This window comes from Lepidochelys kempii, chromosome 2 (assembly GCF_965140285.1).
Source record: "Lepidochelys kempii isolate rLepKem1 chromosome 2, rLepKem1.hap1, whole genome shotgun sequence".
Taxonomy (NCBI): domain Eukaryota; kingdom Metazoa; phylum Chordata; order Testudines; family Cheloniidae; genus Lepidochelys; species Lepidochelys kempii.
In genome coordinates this window covers 208403724-208424113 of record NC_136381.1, presented here as the reverse complement: position 1 = coordinate 208424113, position 20390 = coordinate 208403724, and the positions used below count along the sequence as shown (strand labels likewise).

Below are 20390 nucleotides of genomic sequence, written 5' to 3'. Positions count from 1 at the left end.
GTGAATTAATTTTTTTTCACTTTCTCAAAATAATTCCCCTTGATACTGAGTCGAAGCCCAAAGGAGAATCTCTCACAAAGTTATATTCATTTGAATACATGTTTACTCATCAGCTATAACTGTAGTGTTGCTACTATTGTGCTATGAGCATTATGTCACTTGTTCTTCACTTTTTGCTATTTTTCGATCTCTACTTATTTCTCTCTTCTGTCTTCCACTCCTTTCTTTCTTTAAAGGAAACTGCCTTCAGAGGATAGCTTGACATCTTCATATTTTTCCTTTCTCTCTGTCTTCTTGTATATTCTCTCTCTCTCGGCCAAAAAATACCTGTGATTAAGTTGGCACTCTTCAGACATTGGTGCTTTGCTCAAAATATCATCTCTGGGACATACAAATAAAGATTTAAATCTGATTGTAAATGTTTGCTCTATTTTAAATCACCCTATCCCCCAAACAAACACCACATTTGGTATCTTTATATGTATAAACTCACTGTTTAGAATAGAAATCTTGAAACCTATTTCCTTTTTTATATTTTGCTGTATGAACCTTCAATTTGTAGGTTTCTAACCAGGAGTCTGAAGTGGCATTTGGGAAGGGCTAATTGGGAAAAGGATCCTCAAGGATTACGTATGTTTTTGAAAAGAATTACAAAAAGTGGAAAGAACTAAATTTGGGCCTGACATACTTGATGATATCCCCTTTAAAAAACAAAACACCCACCCTTCCTCAAACTCTGGAAAGTCTATCTAAAACTTATGTAGAGTTTCAAAACAAACTGATGCATTGCTTTCTCAAAATGCAGATAGTACTCATGACCAATGCTATAATAGCAGGCCTGTCCTCAGTAGGAAAATACATTGGTAAAGGAAATGTGACAGCACTACTTAATTTTAATGCTCCCATAGGACTGCATTGTGGGAGCTTCAAAGTCCCGCTGCCATTTTGAATGCTTTCCCATAAGGAGCGCATCCAAAATGGCAACCAAAACTGTGCACTTAATCCCATAGAGCTCCAAACACTCAATGTGACAGTACGAGACTTGTTTCAAGCCTTTTAGGATTATTAACAAGGAAATTTTGAAAAATACCTTGTGTCCTTCTAATACATTTAATTGTGCCTTATTAAACTTGGAATGCCTTGAGGATGATGTGGATGTAATTAATTTTTATTTTAAGCATTTAAAGGATGTTATACAATAATATATCTAATGTACACTTAAATACAACATCTCTGTAAAGTTTTAATAAGATAAATTTTGTACATTAAGTGCTGTTCTTTAAGCTTAGCTATCTTAGGTTTTTGAACCTCTGTAACATGTGTTTGAATGAAAGTTACATTGGTCCATGGGTAAAGATGGGGGGAGAATGGCAGCTATGGAATGTTACAAGTAACACATTCTGCTGGCAGCTGTTATCGGTTATTGTTGGGCATCCAGATTGGTATAGCAATATGTCTTTATCTCTTCTCCCCTCCACACTTTTACTTTTTTTGGAGGGAGTGAGAGGAAAGTAGTAATCAATTGCCTTTGGTTTTCTTTCTTAGTAGCCAGAATATCATTCCCTTTCTCTTTGGTCCACCTCCCCACAGTTCCTTTAACGCTTACTACTTTGTGTATGCCTTTATGCTGTTCCTTATACACTGCCTTTTTTGTGGGTGTTCAGTTATGTTTACTGTAGAAGTTATTGTAAATTTTGAGTCTTTGGCACTAGAGGAAGGAGTGGAATGACAATTAAGGGAAAGGAGGCATTGATTGCATAGGCAAAACATTTTGCCTTTAAAAAAGACTGTTTTCTCAGTTTTGGGTATTTTATTCAGCAACTTACAAAAAATGGCACTCAGATTACCTGCTCTAACCTAATAGGAAATTGAGCCCTGGACCCAGTATGAATAAGTTGCCATTTTTCTGCTATGTAGTGAGTAAAGGTTGTGCTTGACCATTGAAATAGCTACATAAAGCAATATAAAATATATTATTATAAATATAATTTTTAACTTTTTTAGCACAAAATGGGAAAGAAACAGAATGGCAAAGGTAAAAAAGTTGAAGAAGCAGAGCCTGAAGAATTTGTTGTGGAGAAAGTCCTGGACAGACGTGTAGTGAATGGGAAGGTTGAATACTTCTTGAAATGGAAAGGATTTACAGAGTAAGGAATTCCAAATGTATATTTTTCTGGTAGCCCCTAAAATCCATTAGATACTTCGACAGGCAATAATACAGTGGAAAGTAAGGGCTTTTCTGTGCTTCAAACACTGCAGTGGTGCAGCTGCATTGCTTCAGTGAAGACTACCTATGTCAATGGAAAAACTCCAACTCACCGAGCGGTGGTTGCTAGGTCGATGGGAGAAACCTTGCACTGTGTATGCTGGGAGTTAGGTCAGTTTAATTGCATTGCTTGGGGTGTGGATTTTTCACAACCCAGAGTAACATAGTTATACTAACCTAAGTTCATAGTGTATACCAGGCCTAAGAGTGAGTAGCCTTTCATTTAGGATGACTTGGGGCTTGGCTACATTTGTGAGTTACAGCACAATAAAGGAGCCCCGGGCGCACTAGCTCACTACCTGTCCATGCTGGCAAGGCACGTAGAGCACTCTGACTCCGTGGCTACAGCGCTGCTGGTACTCCACCTCAGCGTGTGGAATAACATTTGCTGCGCCCCCGCCGGAGCACCGCAGCACCAGTGTGAACGAGGTGTTGCATTCCTGCACTCTGATCAGGCTCCGGAAATGTCCCATAATCCCCTTAAGTCAAGTGGCCACTCTTGTCATTGTTTTTGAATCGCCGCAGGAATGCGGATATGCCCTTTGCAAGCTCTGTTTCTGACAGCCGGCTGCTTACCTGCTCTGAAACAAAGCAAGCCATTAGTGTGGAATGTGGAGGGGTGGGGGAGAGGGTCTGCTGCTGTCTAAAATTACAAGACGGCATGCTGACATGCTCTCAACCCCCCCAAAACCCACTCTCTCTCCCCCCATATACACACAACACGCTCCCTGTCACACTCCACCCCCCCATTTGAAAAGCACGTTGCAGTCACTTGCATGCTGGGATAGCTGCCCATAATGCACCGCTCCCAATGCCGCTGCAAGTGATGCAAATGTGGCTACGCCAGTGCGCTTGAAGCTGTCAGTGTGGACAGACTGCAGCGCTTTCCCTACTGTGCTCTCCGAAGGCTGGTTTAACTCAAAGTGCTCTACATCTGCAAGTGTATCCATGCCCTTGGTATTTTAAAATTATAAAAGGGAAAGGGATATTGTATACTGGAGCTTCTGTTGGTGGGTTATCAGACTTCAGTAGCCCATAGCATTTCAAAACAAGCAGATCTATTTTAAGTATGTATTCATTCTTCTAACTAATGTTTTAAGGATATTTTGAGACCAGGGTGGAAGAAAATCTGAAGTAACTGTAATATTCAATAAGGCCTCACTAATAGTTGTACTTTGCCACTGTTTCTCAGTATAGATATACACATAAACACCTTTTATTGATATAACTGTATGCACGTTAGATGTTGCACTGATTTAACTTCCTTTTTTAAAAAAATTGATAGCTAAATTGGTGCTAAAGCACTGTAGAGAAACTCTGATCCCATATAGTTAAGACATGGATAACAAAGCTAAATTCACTCGAGGAACTCTGGGCTTGCTTGACTAGTGAATCACTCTGCTCAGAGTTAATTGTGGGAGATTACACTTCATCAGCTGCAAATAAATAAATAAATAAATCCCTTTAAACATATATCCTACCTACTGGTAGAACACATCCACAATCTTGCACACATTACTCCTAGGGGAATTCTGCGCCACTGTGTGCACACAGAATTCATGTCCCTTTGTAGATTTCTTTGCTTCCCTGCAGAAAATAATGGGGAAGGTGGGCGCTTGGGGATGTCCATGGGCATAGTTCACTGAGGCATTGCCCCCCAAACAGAGGTATGGGGTTGTGCCACTGCTTCCCCTCTATTTCTGTGAGCACAGAACTGGCTGGGTAAAGGAGGGTGCCGCTTGGCTCTGCTGACTCTGCAGCTGGACACTGCCTCCTGGGTTCTAGTGCTAGTTGTGCTCCCCTTCTGTGTGCTGGGAGCCATCCAGTGAGTGCCCATGGGGGAAGGGAGGGTGGAGTGGGAGGAGGGAGCTGGGAGAGGGGCATGTGGGATTGATGGGCGGGAGGATAGTGCTTGGGGAGGGGCATTAGGAAAGGGATGGGAAAGAGAGGGAGGAAGTGGGAGCCCTTCATGGGGTGTCCCCTTGGCCGCCTCTAGGGCTCCCCTCTTAAGCAGGCCCATTGAACCGCCACCCCTCCGTGCACCTACCTGGACCATCCCAACAAGCCCCCCCAGACTCCTATTCCATTGAGCCCAACTAGCTCCCAACCACTTTCACCTGGACCATCCTGCAGAGTCCCATTGCCCCTCTGCCTGGAACTCCCCAACGAGCCCCTGTGCATCCAGATTCTTCCCTCCCCCACACCTGCTCCCTCCCTCCCCCCCAAGCTGCTTGCATCGGATTGCCCCACACAAAATCCTCTGACCCCACATCTGGATCCCTCCACCACACTAAGCCCCTCTACACTTGGATCCTGCTGGGCTGAGCCTGCTTGCCCACACCTAGTGCACCCGGTGCAGAGGGGGCGGGGTCCCAGGGTGTTTTTGGGGCAGGCCTGGCCCTTGTACTGTGCCAGGGTTGGGTGCAGCCTCATGGCTGAGTCCCTGTCCCAGGAGAGGGGGAGCTGCAGGGTAATCTGCCTCTGTGCAGCAAGTGGCCTGTGCCCCCCACTGACATGCTGGAGCCTCCACATTTATTTATTGACTAATAAAAAACTGCAGAATTTTAAACTGTACACAGGATTTTTACTTTGTAGCACAGAATTCCCTCAAGAGTAACACATTTATGTTATAATTGTATATTGCTCGAAATAGTCACACTATGATTGCCTGTGTATTATCTCCTAAAGTGCATATTCTGCTCAGATGTACATAGCAGTAACTTGTTTAGTCTGGATGTTTATGGGACTTGCCTCAAGATATCCCAGTATATTTCAGTAACTGAAAATATCTTGGGGATTCCCATGTTTGTGCAATGTTTGGTACTGGTGCATATGATTGACTGAGAAGGCACTTATACTGTCTAGGGACACAGTTAATAGATTTGACGTTCAGTAGCTAATAAAAACTAAGCACACCTGGATAGTTTCCAGACTTAATTAGCTTCTTCTTATGCCCCCAGACAGTTTATATGGTTCTCTATCTGTATTTCAAGGTGTTTAAATAGGAAGGGAGTAGAGTTTCGAGGGTCAGTCAGCTTCTACTGGGTGGGTTGGTAGGGATTAAAAAAAAAATGTTGTGGATGGGGATGTCTGTACTGTATCTTCTGTCAGCAGTTGTTCTGCAGCAATAACAGAATAGAGCATAACTCTAAGTGCATATCTGATGACTGCAAGGTAATTTAAGAAAATAAAGTAGACTCCCCTCTTCTTTAAGAAGCCTGTTTTATGTGCTGGGGAAGAAGCTTTTGCTTACTGTCAGTTATGTGGCTAAATTAGGTTTCTGGGCTTTTGATAATCTCATGAGCTAGCTGTATGTATGTTTCAGTGCTGACAACACATGGGAGCCTGAAGAAAACTTAGATTGTCCAGAGTTAATTGAAGCCTTTCTGAACTCCCAGAAAGCTGGTAAAGAAAAAACAGATGGTGGTAAAAGAAAATCTTTATCAGATAGTGAATCTGATGACAGCAAATCAAAGAAAAAGAGGGATTCTGTAAGTATTTTGAAGTTGTTGCTATACAAATGCTTTTTCTTATGTTGAATGTTTGTACCCAAATTTTAAAAAATTCTAGGAGTGATCCAGGGAATTGTAGACAAGCCATACATCTATATCTAGAAAATTGGTTTAGAACAATAATTTAAAAACAGAATAATAAAACACCTAGAAGATCATGATGATAGGGTCTAACCAGCATGGCTTCTGCAAAAGAAAGTTGTCTCACTAATATATTTGAACATGACAAAGTAGTGAATAAATAGTCGACAAAGTCTTCCTTGGACTTCCAAAAGACCTTTTGACAAGGTTCCACGAAAGAAGATAAGTATTCCTTGGTGAGAGTATTATTATGGCTCTAGGAGATAATGAAGCAGAGAATAGGATTAAATCAGTGGTTCTCAAACTTTCGTACTGGTGACCCTTTTCACACAACATGCCTCTGAGTGCAACCTCCCGCACCCCCCCCCATAAAGTAAAAATACTTTCTTATATATTTGACACCATTATAAATACTGGCGGTAAAGCAGGGCTTGGGGTGGAGGCTGACAGCTCGCAACCCCTTCCCCCCCCCCACCATGTATGAACCTCACCACCCCCTGCGGGGTACCGACCCCCAGTTTGAGAACCCCTGGATTAAATGGTCAATTTTCATCATGGGTTACGGTGCCTCAATGTTTTGTCCTAGGTCCAATGTTTTAATATATTAATGATTTAGAAAGGGAGGTGAGTGATGCTACTAACATTTGCAAATGAAAAAGATGTTTAGGTTAGTCATGACCAGAGAGGGCTGAAGAATTTCAGAAAGACCTAAACAAACTAGAAAAATAGGCAGCATGATGGTGAATGATTTCATTGCTGACAAGTACAAAATAATGTATATTGGAGGGGAAAACATAAATGTCTTGCAGGATTCTAAAGTAACTATTAATTCAAGCAAGGGACCTTGGTGTCATTGTAGACAGCTCACTGAAAATATCTGTTCAGTATGCAGCTGTGTAGTTCGTTTGTTTGTTTGTTTTTTTTGTTTGTTTGTTTTTTTTTTAAAGTTAGGATGCATAGGTCAGTGGTTTCCAAACTGGGTCATGACCCAGTACTGAGTCATGGAATAGAATACATTGGGTCGCAGCAGCTCTCATCAGCACCACCATCAGTGGTGCTGCCTGGCTAAGGCAGGCTAGTTCCTACCTGTTCCAACACTGCGCTGTGTCCCAGAAGTGATCAGCGGCAGGTCCGGTTTCTACGCGCTGGGGGAGTGGCACGGGGCTCTACGCACTGCCCGAGCACCAGGTCTGCACTCCCATTGGCTGGAGCTGTGGGAGGCGGTGCCTGTGGGTGAGAGTCGCGTAGAGCCGCTTGCGCGCCTCTACCTAGGAGCCAGACCTGCTGCTGGCCGCTTCCGGAGCGCACTGTGGTCTCTCTGGTGCCAGGACAGGCAGGAAGCCTGCCTCTGCACCCCAGCTGTGCTGCTGTCCAGGAGTTGCTGGAGGTAAACCTGTGCCCCCAATTCCCTGCCCCAGCCCTGAGCCTTCACCCAGAGCCCTGACCCCCTGATTCAGACCTGGGCCCCCCCAAACCAGAGCACCCTCCTGCACCCCACAGCCCACACCCCCAACTCTCTGCCCCAGCCTTCCACATTCCAAACCCCTTATCCCCAGCTCCGTAGGGTCGTGGGCATCAACAGTTTTCTTCAACTGGGTCGCCAGAAAAAAAGTTTGAAAACCACTGGCATGGGGGTAGGATGATGAATAATACAAATATTCTAATTCCTTTATATAAATCAGTGTATGGCCTCATATGGAATACTGTATATAGTATTGATCACCCCATCTCAAAAAGGATATTGTACAACGGGTGAGGGGAGGGGGAGAAGAGCAGTGAGACCAATCAAAGGCATGGATTAAACTCATGAAGAGAAATTGAAAGATTGGGATTATTTACTTTAGAAAGGAGATGACTGAAAGGGAACATGATAAAAGTATACGTGATGGTTAATGATATAGAGAAGGTAGATTGGGAACTCCTGTTCTTCCCTGTCTCATAATACATTGACAAAGAGACATTCAATGAAATTTACAAAGTGGGAAATTCAAAAACAGTAAAAGGAAATACTTTTAACCCAATGGATAATTAAACTGTGGAATTCATTACAATAGGAAGTCACTCAGGCCAAGTACTTAAGATATTAACTTAGGTCCTGAAGCATTAGTGTCCCTTACAAAATTTGTCATTAATCTGGATATTCCTGATACCCATGTCCAACCCTGTTTTAAATCTTTGCCATTAGAGATCAGAATGAGACCTCTGGGGACATATTATCCCATGTCTGCCTACTGTGGGGATTTTACATCTTCCTCTGAGGCATCGGGTATTGGCCATTGTCTGACAGCAGACTGGATTTAGATGGACCTTAGATCTGACCTAGTATGGCAATTCCTATTTTCCTATGAACTAAAACAGTAAAAGTTGATAACTCTTGAAAGTCAATTCCTATTTTCCTATGAACTAAAACAGTAAAAGTTGATAACTCTTGAAAGTCAAAGAAATCAACTCGCATATCTGGATCTGTTCTCACACCTTCTAAATGTACCACACATGAAAGCAGGGGTGGGCAAACTTTTTGGCCCGAAGGCCACATCAGCGTTGCGAAACTAATATGGAGGGCCAGGTAGGGAAGGCTGTGCCTCCCCAAGCAGCCTGGCCCGAACCCCTGACCCATCCTACCCTCCCTGCTCCTTGTACCCTGACCGCCCCCTCCTGGGACCCCCCACCCCTAACCACCCCCTGGGACCTCACCCCCATCCAACCCTCCCGCTCCCTGTCCTCTGACTGCTCCGACCCCTATCCACACCCTCACCCCCTGACAGCCCCCCTGCCCGACTCCCACGCCTATCCAACCCCCAGTCCCCTGACCACCACCCCCCAGAACCTCTGTCCCATCCAACCGCTCCCTGTCCCCTGACTTCCCCCCCGGGGCCTCCTGCCCTTTATCCAACTCCCTGCCCCCTTACCATGCCACTCAGAGCGGTAGGAGCTCGCAGCCACGCCACCCAGCCAGAGCCAGCCATGCTGCCAGAGTGCTGGCAGCACGGTGAACTGAGGCTGCAGGGGAGGGGCTGGGGGCTAGCCTTCCTGGCCAGGAGCTTTGGGACCGGGCGGGCCATAGCTTGCCCACCTCTGCTTTAAAGGGATGCTGTTGATAAGTTTAGGCCTGAAATGACCTAACTTCAAAGTAATTATCTCATGGGTAATGACTAGTCTAAAATCATTCCAAGTCTGCATCTGAAAATAGGGGTAGAGGAAAAGATACCATTGCCATTTAAGACCAGCAAAGGGAGAAAAAGGTAACTGGTCATCTTTTCCTAGAGCTGTTCTTTACCTTTTATTACTGATGCACAAAAGTACACAGTGGGCATTAGTTCACTATAAAACAAAATTATTTGACATGAGACACTTAAGTTGGTAAAACAGTCTACATCAGAGGTGGGCAAACTACGGCCCGTGGGACCCTCCTGCCCGGCCCTTGAGCTCCTGGTCCAGGAGGCTGGCCCCTCCCCTGCTGCCCCCCTCACCCCCACAGCCTCAGCGTGCCATGCCACCAGCGCGATGCTCTGGGCAGCCGGGCAGTGCAGTTGCAGAGCCGCAACCTGATCCAGTGCTCTGTGGTGCACGGTTGGGGGGAGGGGTTGGATAGAGGGCAGGGGAGTTCAGGGGTGGGGGGTGGTCAGGGGGCGGGGGTATGGATAGGGGTTGGGGCAGTCAGAGAGTGGGGAACAGGGGGGTTGGATGGGGCAGGGGTCTCGGGGGGCAGTCAGGAATGGGGGGGATTGGATGGGGTTGCAGGGGGCAGTCGGGGTGGGGGGTCTGGAGGTGGTCAGGGAGCAGGAGGTGGTGGATGGGGCAGGAGTCCCAGCGGGGCCAACAGGGAACAGTGCGGGCTTGATGGAGTAGGAGTCCTGGGGAGGCCATCAGGGGACAAGGAACAGGGGGGTTGGATGGGGCAGGAGTCTCAGGGGGCGAGAAGTGGGGGGGAGTCGGATAGGAGGCAGTGGCCAGGCCATGTCTGGCTGTTTGGGGAGACACAGCCTCCCCTAACCAGCCCTCCATACAATTTTGGAAACCCAATGTGGCCCTCAGGCCAAAAAGTTTGCCCGCCCCGGTCTACATTGTAGATCTTATAAGTTAGGCTGCAAGTCTTTTGTGGAGGTCTTGGAAGTCACAGATTCCATGTCTTTCTGGGACCTCCATGTCTTCTACAGCAGCCAGTGTGGCTGACCCTAGGGCTGCCCGAGCAGCTGGGGCGGCCCCTGGGTAAGCTGCACCAGCTGCTGCTTTGGGAGCAGCAAAGTCATGGATGGGTCATGGGTGGTGACTTTTTGTTTATTGCTTGTGACCTGTCCATGACTTTTACTAAAATCACCTGTCACTAAATCATAGCCTTACTTATAAAGTGATAGGCAGTCTTCTTAAAATAACCTTAAATTTGAATGTTTAGCAAATTAAATTAGTCTAAAAATTGAAATTTAAAATAAGAGATTTTTTGTTTAATCTTAAGGGTATGGTCATGTAAACAATGACTGCATACTCTTAGTTATTCCTGTATGGTACCCTTGACATCATTGTGATATATTTTTTTTTTCACAAGGAAATACCTGTTTGCAGGCTTGGATTTTAATTTCTCTGCAGAAATCACTTTTAACTCGGAGCTATTGCCGCACTCCTAAACTCAGGAAATTGGCTGCAGTTTGCATGTCACTCATACACTCATATAGGCGAACTATGGGATGCTACGATGTTCCCTGACCTTTACACTAAGCTTCCACTAGAAAGATGCTTCCTGCCTTATCTAGTTTTCTGAAATAAATGTGTATATTAATGATGTAAATTCATCTTTTTTGCTAAATTTAACTAATTCAGTGGCTCATTCTAAAGCGTAAAATGACAAAATAAATCTTGACTTGATGTAAGCTGTAACTTGTCTGACACTTGCCTTAAAATGATGAAAATTAATGTTAAACTAGATGTGACTTTCAACCTTTCTAATAGGTTGATAAACCAAGGGGGTTTGCAAGAGGTCTTGATCCTGAGCGGATAATTGGGGCCACAGATAGCAGCGGAGAACTTATGTTTCTTATGAAATGGTAAGTGATGTACAGACAACTCTGATCCACTGTTTAAACTGGTAAGAAACCATTTCCTTTTTGGAATGAGACAGGAAAGATGACAATTTACTTGTTTCTGTGTTTGGGAACCTGTCCTGAGCAAATAGTAAGTAGAGTAAGATTGGAATCTCATTTCTAATATTCATTGGTCAAACTAATGAGAGACTGAATACATGCTTTTTGGCAGAGGAGTGTGGGCAGTGCAATAGTAGCTTCCATCCCTTTATTTAAATGTCTAATTTTGCTCTCAATGAAGTCCAACTGAGTTGCCCCAAAAATATCAGAGTCTCACTTTGAGACACTTAAAGATTTGCACTTTAGAAGACTCTTACTCATCCTCTTAAAAACCACAAGTAGTGGATATGTGAAGTTTGGGATGTATATAAAATGCAGGTTGCAATTTGGAATTTCTGTAGCATTATTAAATGAAGAAATGAGAGAACTTGTTTGTTCTTATTTCCTGTCTTTGTGGCTAGCTTATACTTTGTTATATGCAACAAACCTACTTCTAACATGCATGTGAAATCAGTAAAAGTTTTTAAAATACAGGGGTATCAACTGTGTCTGTCTTGCATTTTCTCTCACTCTGACACGGGATCAAAAATTGCAATCTGATAAATTGTTTATTGCATATGTTCCAATTGGATTTAATAGTTTGTGATTGTCCAGTTTACCCAGAGTGACACTGTCAATTTAACTGTCCGTGACACCTGTCTGAAAAGTTTTACATGACATTAGAAGTAATGCATAATACTAGACAGGTTATCCTTTGTTGTGTAGTCAGTGTTTTCTTTGTGCAGTGTTTCCCTTTTTGTCTGTGTGGATCTCTCAAACAGGAAAGAGAGACGTTTTTTATTGAGGGGAAAATGTGACTGTAAAACACAAATTGGCAGGGAAAACTGGGGACTGCTGTATTGAAACTGCTGTTAACTAGAAATTGTGATGTTCAATTGATGTCCTTTTAAGAGGACCTTCTCAGAGTGATGGCCTCTGGAAAGTTGCTAGTGGTGATTAATAGGGATAGATATTTCTAAAATTTAAACTCCTACCTCTGCTCCTTGATCATGAAATATATTCTAATCTCAATTGCAGACACATCTGGTTTAGTAATAGCTCTTAAACTCAAGACTTTTTTTTTTTTTTTTTTTTAAACCCTGCCCTCTTAGGAAAGACTCGGATGAGGCAGACTTGGTGCTGGCCAAAGAAGCTAACATGAAATGTCCTCAGATTGTAATTGCTTTTTATGAAGAGCGACTAACTTGGCATTCGTGTCCGGAAGATGAAGCACAATAATCATTTGCATTGCTTTTTTATATATATATATGAATATTAAAACCTGGATTTGGATTTTATTCTTTTGATTTATTAGCAATGTGAGAAACCTCTACATTCTAATGAGAATTGAGTTTGATATGTTTGTTTTTTGAAGTAGTGTGTTTTGCATCAACAGCAAGTAAATAAAGGCTTTCTGCAACTTGCTTCATTAATGAAAGGACAGCATTTGATACTATTTCCTCCATATTAGGTAAAGGCTTTTTTAAACCTTCATGATCCTCCATAGTTATTACTGAATCATAACAAATGTTTAAACAAACTCACAGATGTTTTATAGTCTTCTATGCTATTGATGTGCATGTATCTTCTTTACCCCAACCTAGCCCCGTAACATGTAGAACCATTCTTTTTAGTCTTTGAGGTAATTTAGTCCCAAAGAGGCCAGGTAAAAACTAACTTTGTAGTAATTTGAATGTTATCATACTGTATATTGTTTACTTTATTGTAAATACTGGTGAACGGTGGTCAATAAAATAGTTTTATATTCTTCCTTTATATTGATACTTCAATTTAAAAAAAAAACAAAAAACTGGTACATAATATGAAGAAGTGTTGAGCTTTGAGTTAGTTTTCAGTTCATCAAAATATTGAACTGGAAGTTGTCCCAGTAGACTGGTGTCTAATGTTTGCAGTTTCCCTTTTAGAGAGAGACCTGATTTTGGCTTCTCTTCTGACTTGGTAAACAAGGGCTGAGTATTGTGTAGGAAGGATTATTATTGTGGAGACATGGTGTTCCCTACATGAATGAAAGTCACTTTGAGCAGTCTGAGGAAAGATGCAGATCCAGCATGTGATCATCACATATTTCAGGTTGAATTTTAAATTAAACAAATTATGAGCCTTTCCATTGGCTGCCTGGAGAAAGTTCCCCTAACAGCTAAAATGGTTAAGCTGGCATCTTTCCTCTTATTTCATCCTTTTCCCTACCACACTGTCCCTCTCTCATCATGCTCTCAGTTGTCTGTATTCAATGGGTTGTCTTCTGATCAGTCAGGCTTGACAAAGCCCTGGCTGGGATGATTTAATTGGGGATTGGTCCTGCTTTGAGGAGGGGGTTGGACTAGATGACCTCCTGAGGTCCCTTCCAACCCTGATATTCTATGATTCTATGATCCACCCTGCATCTGTCCCTGTTTCCCTCCTTCCCTCCACAGTCTTTGCACATACACACCCCCAGTTTCCCATCTTGTCTTCCTCTCGTTCTCCTGCTCCTCACACTAACCTATCTCTTGAAAGCATAAACAGATGCCAACTTCCCCAAGAGCAACTTGATTGCACTCCCTTTGGCCTTTCTTTACTAAGGGGAGCCTGAGCCTCCTGCACATATTGAAGGGAAATGGTCATACTCTCTTAACTAAGAGTAGCCTGTGGGCACAGTCCCATGGAGAAAATGGGAGATAGTGGCCATCAATTGCCATTCTTTGATTTTTCCCTGAAAGAAGAATGGTCTTGAAAGGATTATCCTCTAGTCCAGAGGTGGGCAAACTATGGCCCGCAGGCCACATCCGGCCTGCAGGACCGTCCTGCCCCAGCCCCTGAGCTCCTGGCCGGGGAGGCTAGCCTCCGGCCCCTCCCCAATAGGTATGCTGCAGTGCAGGCAGCGCTCTGGCCTGCTGCTCCTACTGGGCAGCGCAGGGAGCGCAGCTGGCTCTGGCCAGGCGGCATGCTCCTGCTGCTCTGAGCAGCATGGTAACGGGGCGGTGGGTCCCAGGCGGCAGCCAGGGAGCAGAGGACGGTTGGATGGGGCGGAAGTTCTGGGGGGACAGTCAGGGGACGGAGAACAGGGAGGGTTGGGAGTGGGAGTCCCAGGAGGCCTGTCAGGAGGTGGGGGTGTGGATAGGAGGCGGGGGGGGGGCAGTTGGACAGGGAGCGGGGGGGTGGGGTCCCAGGAGGGGGTGGTCAGGGGACAAGGAGCTGGGGGGTTGGATGGGTTGGAGTTTCTGAGGGGGGCAGTCAGGGGGTGGATGGGGGGCAGGAGCCAGGCTGTTTGGGGAGGCACAGCCTTCCGTACCCGGCCCTCTGGACAGTTTTGCAACCCCCGATGTGCAACCCCTCAGGCCCAAAAGTTTGCCCACCCCTGCTCTAGCCTCTGCTGAAAGATAACCTTTCAGTTATGAGAATAGTTAATAAAATAAAAAAGGTAGTTTTGAAAATGAAGTCCAATCTACCTGTTTTACCAGATACTTTCACTTTCCGTAACATACTTTCCCTTTTTACTAACTTGTGTAGATAGCAGTCTATCATAGACAAGTTTCAGACAGACCAATTTCAAACACTGATTAAATTTATGAAAAGAAAAGAAAGTAACTATACAGAAAAATAGCTTTCATGCCCTAATGCTGTCAAAAGGCTACATATAGAGAAACTATTTACTTAATGCCCCATTTCAAACCTGTTTCAGATTCCAGTCCTAGCTGTGAGTTGCTGCCAATGCTTCTATAATATTAAGCTTCCAGAAAATAGCAATACAGAACACTCAAATTAGACCCATAATCCTAAAAAGAATAGAGATCATCTACAATATCTTCCCAACCATGTTCCTTTGGAGATGCCTGGGGAAAAACAGGTCTTCCAGGATGTTCTAGAGGTCACCAAATCAGGCTCTAGTGAAACAAGGAGAAAACTTTATGCTTGGGAATGGGAGAATTAGAAAATAGGAGTTTCCCTTGATGACGTCTATTAAAGTACAAACTCACATAAGCATTTGAATTCTAACTGTGGTGAATGGAAGACCAAGTAGGTCAGTCTACCAAAACTGAAAATTGCCAATTTAATGTTGGTGTGATTGTATTCATTCTTTAAAGCTGTCTCTTTTTTTCCCCGCCACTGTCTCTAATATACTTCCATCTGCCATTTTATTTCTTAACCACTTTCTTTTGTCTTTTGCATCCTCTCCTATACTTCGTCTTCTATCCCCTGAATGCAGTTTACTTTGGAGCAGCTGTGGAGTGCAGAAATATTTAGGCTTCTCGATACAGGGCTGATGAGCAATTCCTGCCTGTTATGATGGAGAATGTTTAGAAGGAGTGCTAGATTTTTCACTCTACCTTAATTTAATGTTTGCGGTGAAGTTAAATAGCTTTGTCAGCTGGCCCTGCTAGTGTCCGCTGTTATCACAACAATTTAGTTGTTGAGCTCTGGAATTTGAAACCCTACAAATTCACAGTGAGCAACAAATGAAGTAGAGGCATCAATGCAGTCAGATGCACAGCACAACTGGGCTTGGGATTCGCCATTAATATGGAGGAGGGGCGGCAGGAGCTTTTGAATCTACACTTTGACATGGGTAAGAATTAGCTATCTCACTATCACTGGCTGCTTTAAAGTTTCCTAAAGTGGGAAACTTAAGCTCCCAAAATGCCTTTCATGGTCCTGCAAAACATTTTGGGTGAGAGAGTTCCAGATTAGAAGTAGTATTTAGTTGAGTGTTTTTGAAGTTGACTTTATATAAAGCAGACTAATGGTACATACTTAATTTCAAATGTCTAGGACAGCTACTTCAAAATCCATAAATTCATTGAAATCTGCAATCTCTCTCTTTTTTTCCTAACAGCTAGTGCAGGGGTGGCCAACCTGAGCCTGAGAAGGAGCCATGATTTACTAATGTACATTGCCAAAGAGCCACAGTAATAGGTCAGCAGCCCCACATCTGCTCCCCAGTGCCTCCTGCCTGCTGGCAGCCCCCACCAATCAGCGCCTACTCCCCCACCCACTGCAATCAGCTGTTTCACGTGTGCAGGAGGCTATGGGAGGGAGGAGCAAGGGCATGCAAGGCTCAGGGGCAGGGGCCGTGGGGGCAGGGCTTGGGGCAGAGCAGGGGGTTCAGCAGTGAACACTCCCCAGCACATCGGAAAGTTAGCATCTATAGCTCCAGCCCCGGAATCAGTGCCTAGGTAAGGAGCCACATATTAACCTCTGAAGAGCTACATACAGCTCCAGAGCCACAGGTCGGCCACCCCGGGGCTAGTGTTACCCCAAAAGGCAAAATGTAGGTATGTCCATTTCAGATTCTGAATTTTTTTCCCCTCCTCTTTCTTTCTCCATCCCCTGGCCCCCACTTTCCAACCTGGCTTCAGCACTTTGCCAAAAGCTTAGTGTTAATTATAGCCACCCTCCTTCAGAACGGGAGTTGTATTTACCTTTACCTTAAGGACATCTGATCCTTTTCCTGAGAGCATCAGGGATAACCTATGTAAGTACCTTTAGAGACTATGTATTCTTAATAAAATTGGACTCATTCAGACATCTTTCACTGAAGTTCATCCACTTGTCTGTGCCTGGACAGGGAGTAAGTGAGACTTTCATTTTGGAATACTTCTTGCACTCCAGCATTTCCTTGCTCTGGTTTTGAACTTCACTCTGTGCCTAAGGTAGACTGTCCTTCATTGTCTTGGCCACTTTGCAACCTGTCTGGAGTTGCTAATGTGTCTCAGTCCTATTTTTAAAAGTGGATTTAGGCATCTAGGAACCTAAATCTCATAGAAAATCACTTGGGATTAAGGATCTTTAGGCACTCTTGACCGTTTTACCTTAATCTTATTTACAGTCCTGCACTTCTGTCCCCCAGGGCTTTCTTATTGGAAGGTTATATTTTAGCCTGCTTTGAAGATACTTTCTGAAATAGTCTCCTGCAGGGTAATACTATCCACTGAATGGCACAGCACATCCTGAATTTTCTTCCACACCCCAACCTCTCACAATTTATTCCTTGAGGAGGAATCAGTTGTGATGACCTGCCTACCTTAAGGATTTTTGCACCACTATATTGACATAAGCGGCGAAGAGTCCCGTGGCACCTTATAGACTAACAAATGTATTGAAGCATAAGCTTTCGTGGGTGAATACCCACTTCGTTGGATGCATGTCGTGGAAATTTCCAGAGGCAGGTATAAATATGCATGCAAGAATCAGGCTACAGATAATGAGGTTAGTTCAATCAGGGAGGATGAGGCCCTCTTCTAGCAGTTGAGGTGTGAACACCAAGGGAGGAGAAACTGCTTTTGTAGTTGGCTAGCCATTCAGTCTTTGTTTAATCCTGAGCTGATGGTGTCAAATTTGCAAATGAACTGAAGCTCAGCAGTTTCTCTTTGAAGTCTGGTCTTCAAGTTTTTTTGCTGCGGGATGGCTATTAAATCTTTAAATAGCTTTAAATCTGCTATTGTGTGTCCAGGGAGGTTGAAGTGTTCTACAGGTTTTGTATATTGCCATTCCTAATATCTGATTTGTGTCCATTTATCCTTTTACGTAGGGACTGTCCAGTTTGGCCGATGTACATAACAGAGGGGCACATGATGGCATATATTACATTGGTGGACATGCAGGTGAATGAACCGGTGATGGTGTGGCTGATCTGGTTAGGTCCTGTGATGGTGTCGCTGTGTTGATATGTGGGCAGAGTGGGCATAGAGGTTTGTTGCATGGATTGGTTCCTGAGTTAGTTACTATGGTGCGGTGTGTAGTTGCTGGTGAGACTATGCTTAGGGTTGGCAGGTTGTCTGTGGGCAAGGACTGGTCTGCCTCCCAAGGCCTGTGAAAGTGAGGTATCGTTGTCCAGGATGGGTTGTCGATCACTGATGATGCGTTGGAGAGGTTTTAGCTGAGGACTGTATGTGATGGCCAGTGGAGTTTTGTTGGTTTCTTTCTTGGGCTTGTCTTGCAGCAGGAGGCTTCTGGGTACACGTCTGGCTCTGTTGATCTGTTTCCTTATTTCCTCGTGTGGGTATCGTAGTTTTGAGAATGCTTGGTGAAGATCTTGTAGGTGTTGACATAATTATGTTGGTGCAAATCCCTGTGTAGATGTACTGTGACTTACACCATATTGATGCAACTGAAGCCCTGTCTACACTGGCAAGTTTCTGCGTAGTAAAGCAGCTTTCTGTGCAGTAACTCCCAACACTGCCAAGCCACTCAGTGCACAGAAACTGCGCCACTGTAGCACTCTTGTTTTTAAAAAAACAAACAAAAACTACCCTGACGAGAGGCATAGAGCTTTCTGCGCTGGGGCTACAGCCCTGTGGTGCCAGCATAGACACCGTGGCACTTACAGCGCTGTGGTAGGCATTGTGGGACACCTCTAGGAAGCCAGTTCTCACCTCCTGGTCATCCGTTTGAACTCTACTGCCTTGCCCTTACGTGCCCAACTGTCATTCCCAGCCCATACATTCCTTTGCAAATTTGAAAGTCCCCTTCCTGTTTGCTTGGTGGTCCGTGCAATGGTCTGTGCGCATCTTTCCAGGTGGCCATGCCTGCTCCATGCACCAGGCGATCCCCCGCTTGGAGCAATGCCGAGCTGCTGGACCTCATCTACATTTGGGGAGAGGTGTCTGTGTAGTCCCAGCTGCACTCCAGCCATAGGAATTATACCTACGGACAGATTTCATGATGCATGTCAGAAAGGGGCCATGAGCGGGACACATTGCAGTGTAGGGTCAAAGTGAAGGAGCTGCAGAATGCCTACTACAAGGCGCGGGAGGCAAACTGATGCTCCAGTGCTGTGCCCACGAGCTGCCAGTTCTACAAAAAGCTGTACACAATACTCGGTGGTGACTCCACTGCGAAGGCCCCTGTGGATACTTCGTTGGCTTGCATGTCAGTTGAGAGTGGACTGAGCCAGGAGGAGGAAATCCTTGGAGAAAGAGGGGACGGGGGACCCAGAGGCAGAGGATGACTCGGAGGCCAGAGATGCATGCAGTCAGGAGCTCTTTCCTACCCCAGAGGAGCCTAGCCAGTCACAGCAGTCGGATCTTGGCAAAGCGCAAACAGGAGAGGAAGCCCCTAGTAAGTGGATCTGATTTTGGGAAATGCTGAAGCAAGTTGTTGGGGACAGGAGGGTTGCAGAAAGCAGGCTCGTCTCCCACCGCATGCCTAGTCTGAGTGGCGGAACAGGCTGTTGATTTCCTTGCTCCTCTGAGGGAGATTCCCATGATCTCCAGGAAACTCTCATGGAGATACTGGGCAATCCGCTGCTGCAGATTCCTGAGCAGAGGTGCTTTGTTTCTTGCCCCATTAACGGTAACTTTCCCGGGCCACTTTCCTGTGATGGGTGGGGGGATCATTGCTGCACACAGGCGAGCCACATAGAGGCCAGGGCGGAAGCCACAGGCTTGGAGAAGACCCTCCCTTGATTCCCTGCTCACCCTCAGTGGTGAATGTCTCCCATAATGATCACCTCCTGAGGAAAGTGTGGGGACAGGAATGATTATCAGGCCCCTCCTACAGTGCTAGCTCTCCCCAAGAGCCATGTGCCCAGTGTACAGCAGGGTCCAGGAAGAGAGATTTACCCTGCCCCTGTCGCTACTCGCCATTTTGGGGGTCTTGTGGCTTGTGTGCTTGCTTGGGGTCAGCCAGTTAGTGACAGGTGTCAGTACCGGCTATGTTTTAAAGCACTGAATCAGTGTTGTCTGTGTTGAAAACAATACTGCTTCTGTAAAATGTTGCATTTAAACTTCACAGAGATGACCTTGTGAGCCCCAGCCTCTCTCTTTGTTATCGGCAGCAGAACAGCTGTGCAGAATTAGAAAACGGCCAAGAAGAACTAAGGAGGACTTTCTCTATGAGGTTATGATGCACTCCACTGCAGAGAAACAGGAATTGAAGGAGTGGTGGGACAGCGAAAACAGGGATCGAAAGGAGAACGCGGCACACCAGAAAGAAGCCATGGAGCGGCTCTTAAACATTATGGAGCCACCAAGTGGACATGCTCCAAGTGATACTAGCTCTTCAAACCAAGCAGCTCCGTACCTGCTCTCCCCTACAGCCGCTGTGGCAAAACTTTTGCCCATGTGCTGCCCCCCCAACACACACACACCCCCAACACATTATCAACCTCCTGGCTCCACTGTCTACCCACAGCATTCCAGTCCTCCCTCCTCACAGTCCAGGATTGACGACTCCCACTACTCACTGCACCAACACCCATCCTTCTGCAGTTTGGCCCTGCTGAAGTACAGCACCTGCTGCATTGTACGCCAAAGGAGAAGGTTGGGTGTGATCCCTGGACATAAACAAATCTGTAGCTGACCCAGGACCCCTCCTTGAGACCTTCCCTTCCCCTTCCCCATCCCCCTCCCTGCTGATTAATTTTTTTGTTTGAGTCTTTCCTCCAGTTGTCTTTTAATAAAATAATTTTGTTTGAAA

At 45.1% G+C, this 20390-nt stretch overlaps 1 protein-coding gene across 11 annotated transcripts in view; it reads left to right on the top strand.

Moving 5' to 3' along the window:
• Positions 1–20390, top strand: part of CBX3 (chromobox 3) — a 25053-nt gene extending 4663 nt beyond the window's left edge. For 5 of the 11 annotated variants that reach the window (XM_073333670.2, XM_073333665.2, XM_073333663.2 and 2 more), the window contains 5 exons: positions 2005–2147; positions 5592–5757; positions 10804–10898; positions 17503–17575; positions 18490–18600. In XM_073333670.2, the coding sequence (XP_073189771.2) occupies positions 2011–2147; positions 5592–5757; positions 10804–10898; positions 17503–17575; positions 18490–18585 (567 nt within the window). In that variant the 5' untranslated portion in view covers positions 2005–2010 and the 3' untranslated portion in view covers positions 18586–18600. Of the gene's footprint in view, positions 1–244; positions 631–2004; positions 2148–5591; positions 5758–10803; positions 10899–12085; positions 12744–17502; positions 17576–18489; positions 18601–19706; positions 19728–19749 lie in introns of those variants that run through there. The other 6 variants (XM_073333671.2, XM_073333667.2, XM_073333668.2 and 3 more) reach the window with 6 other exon arrangements.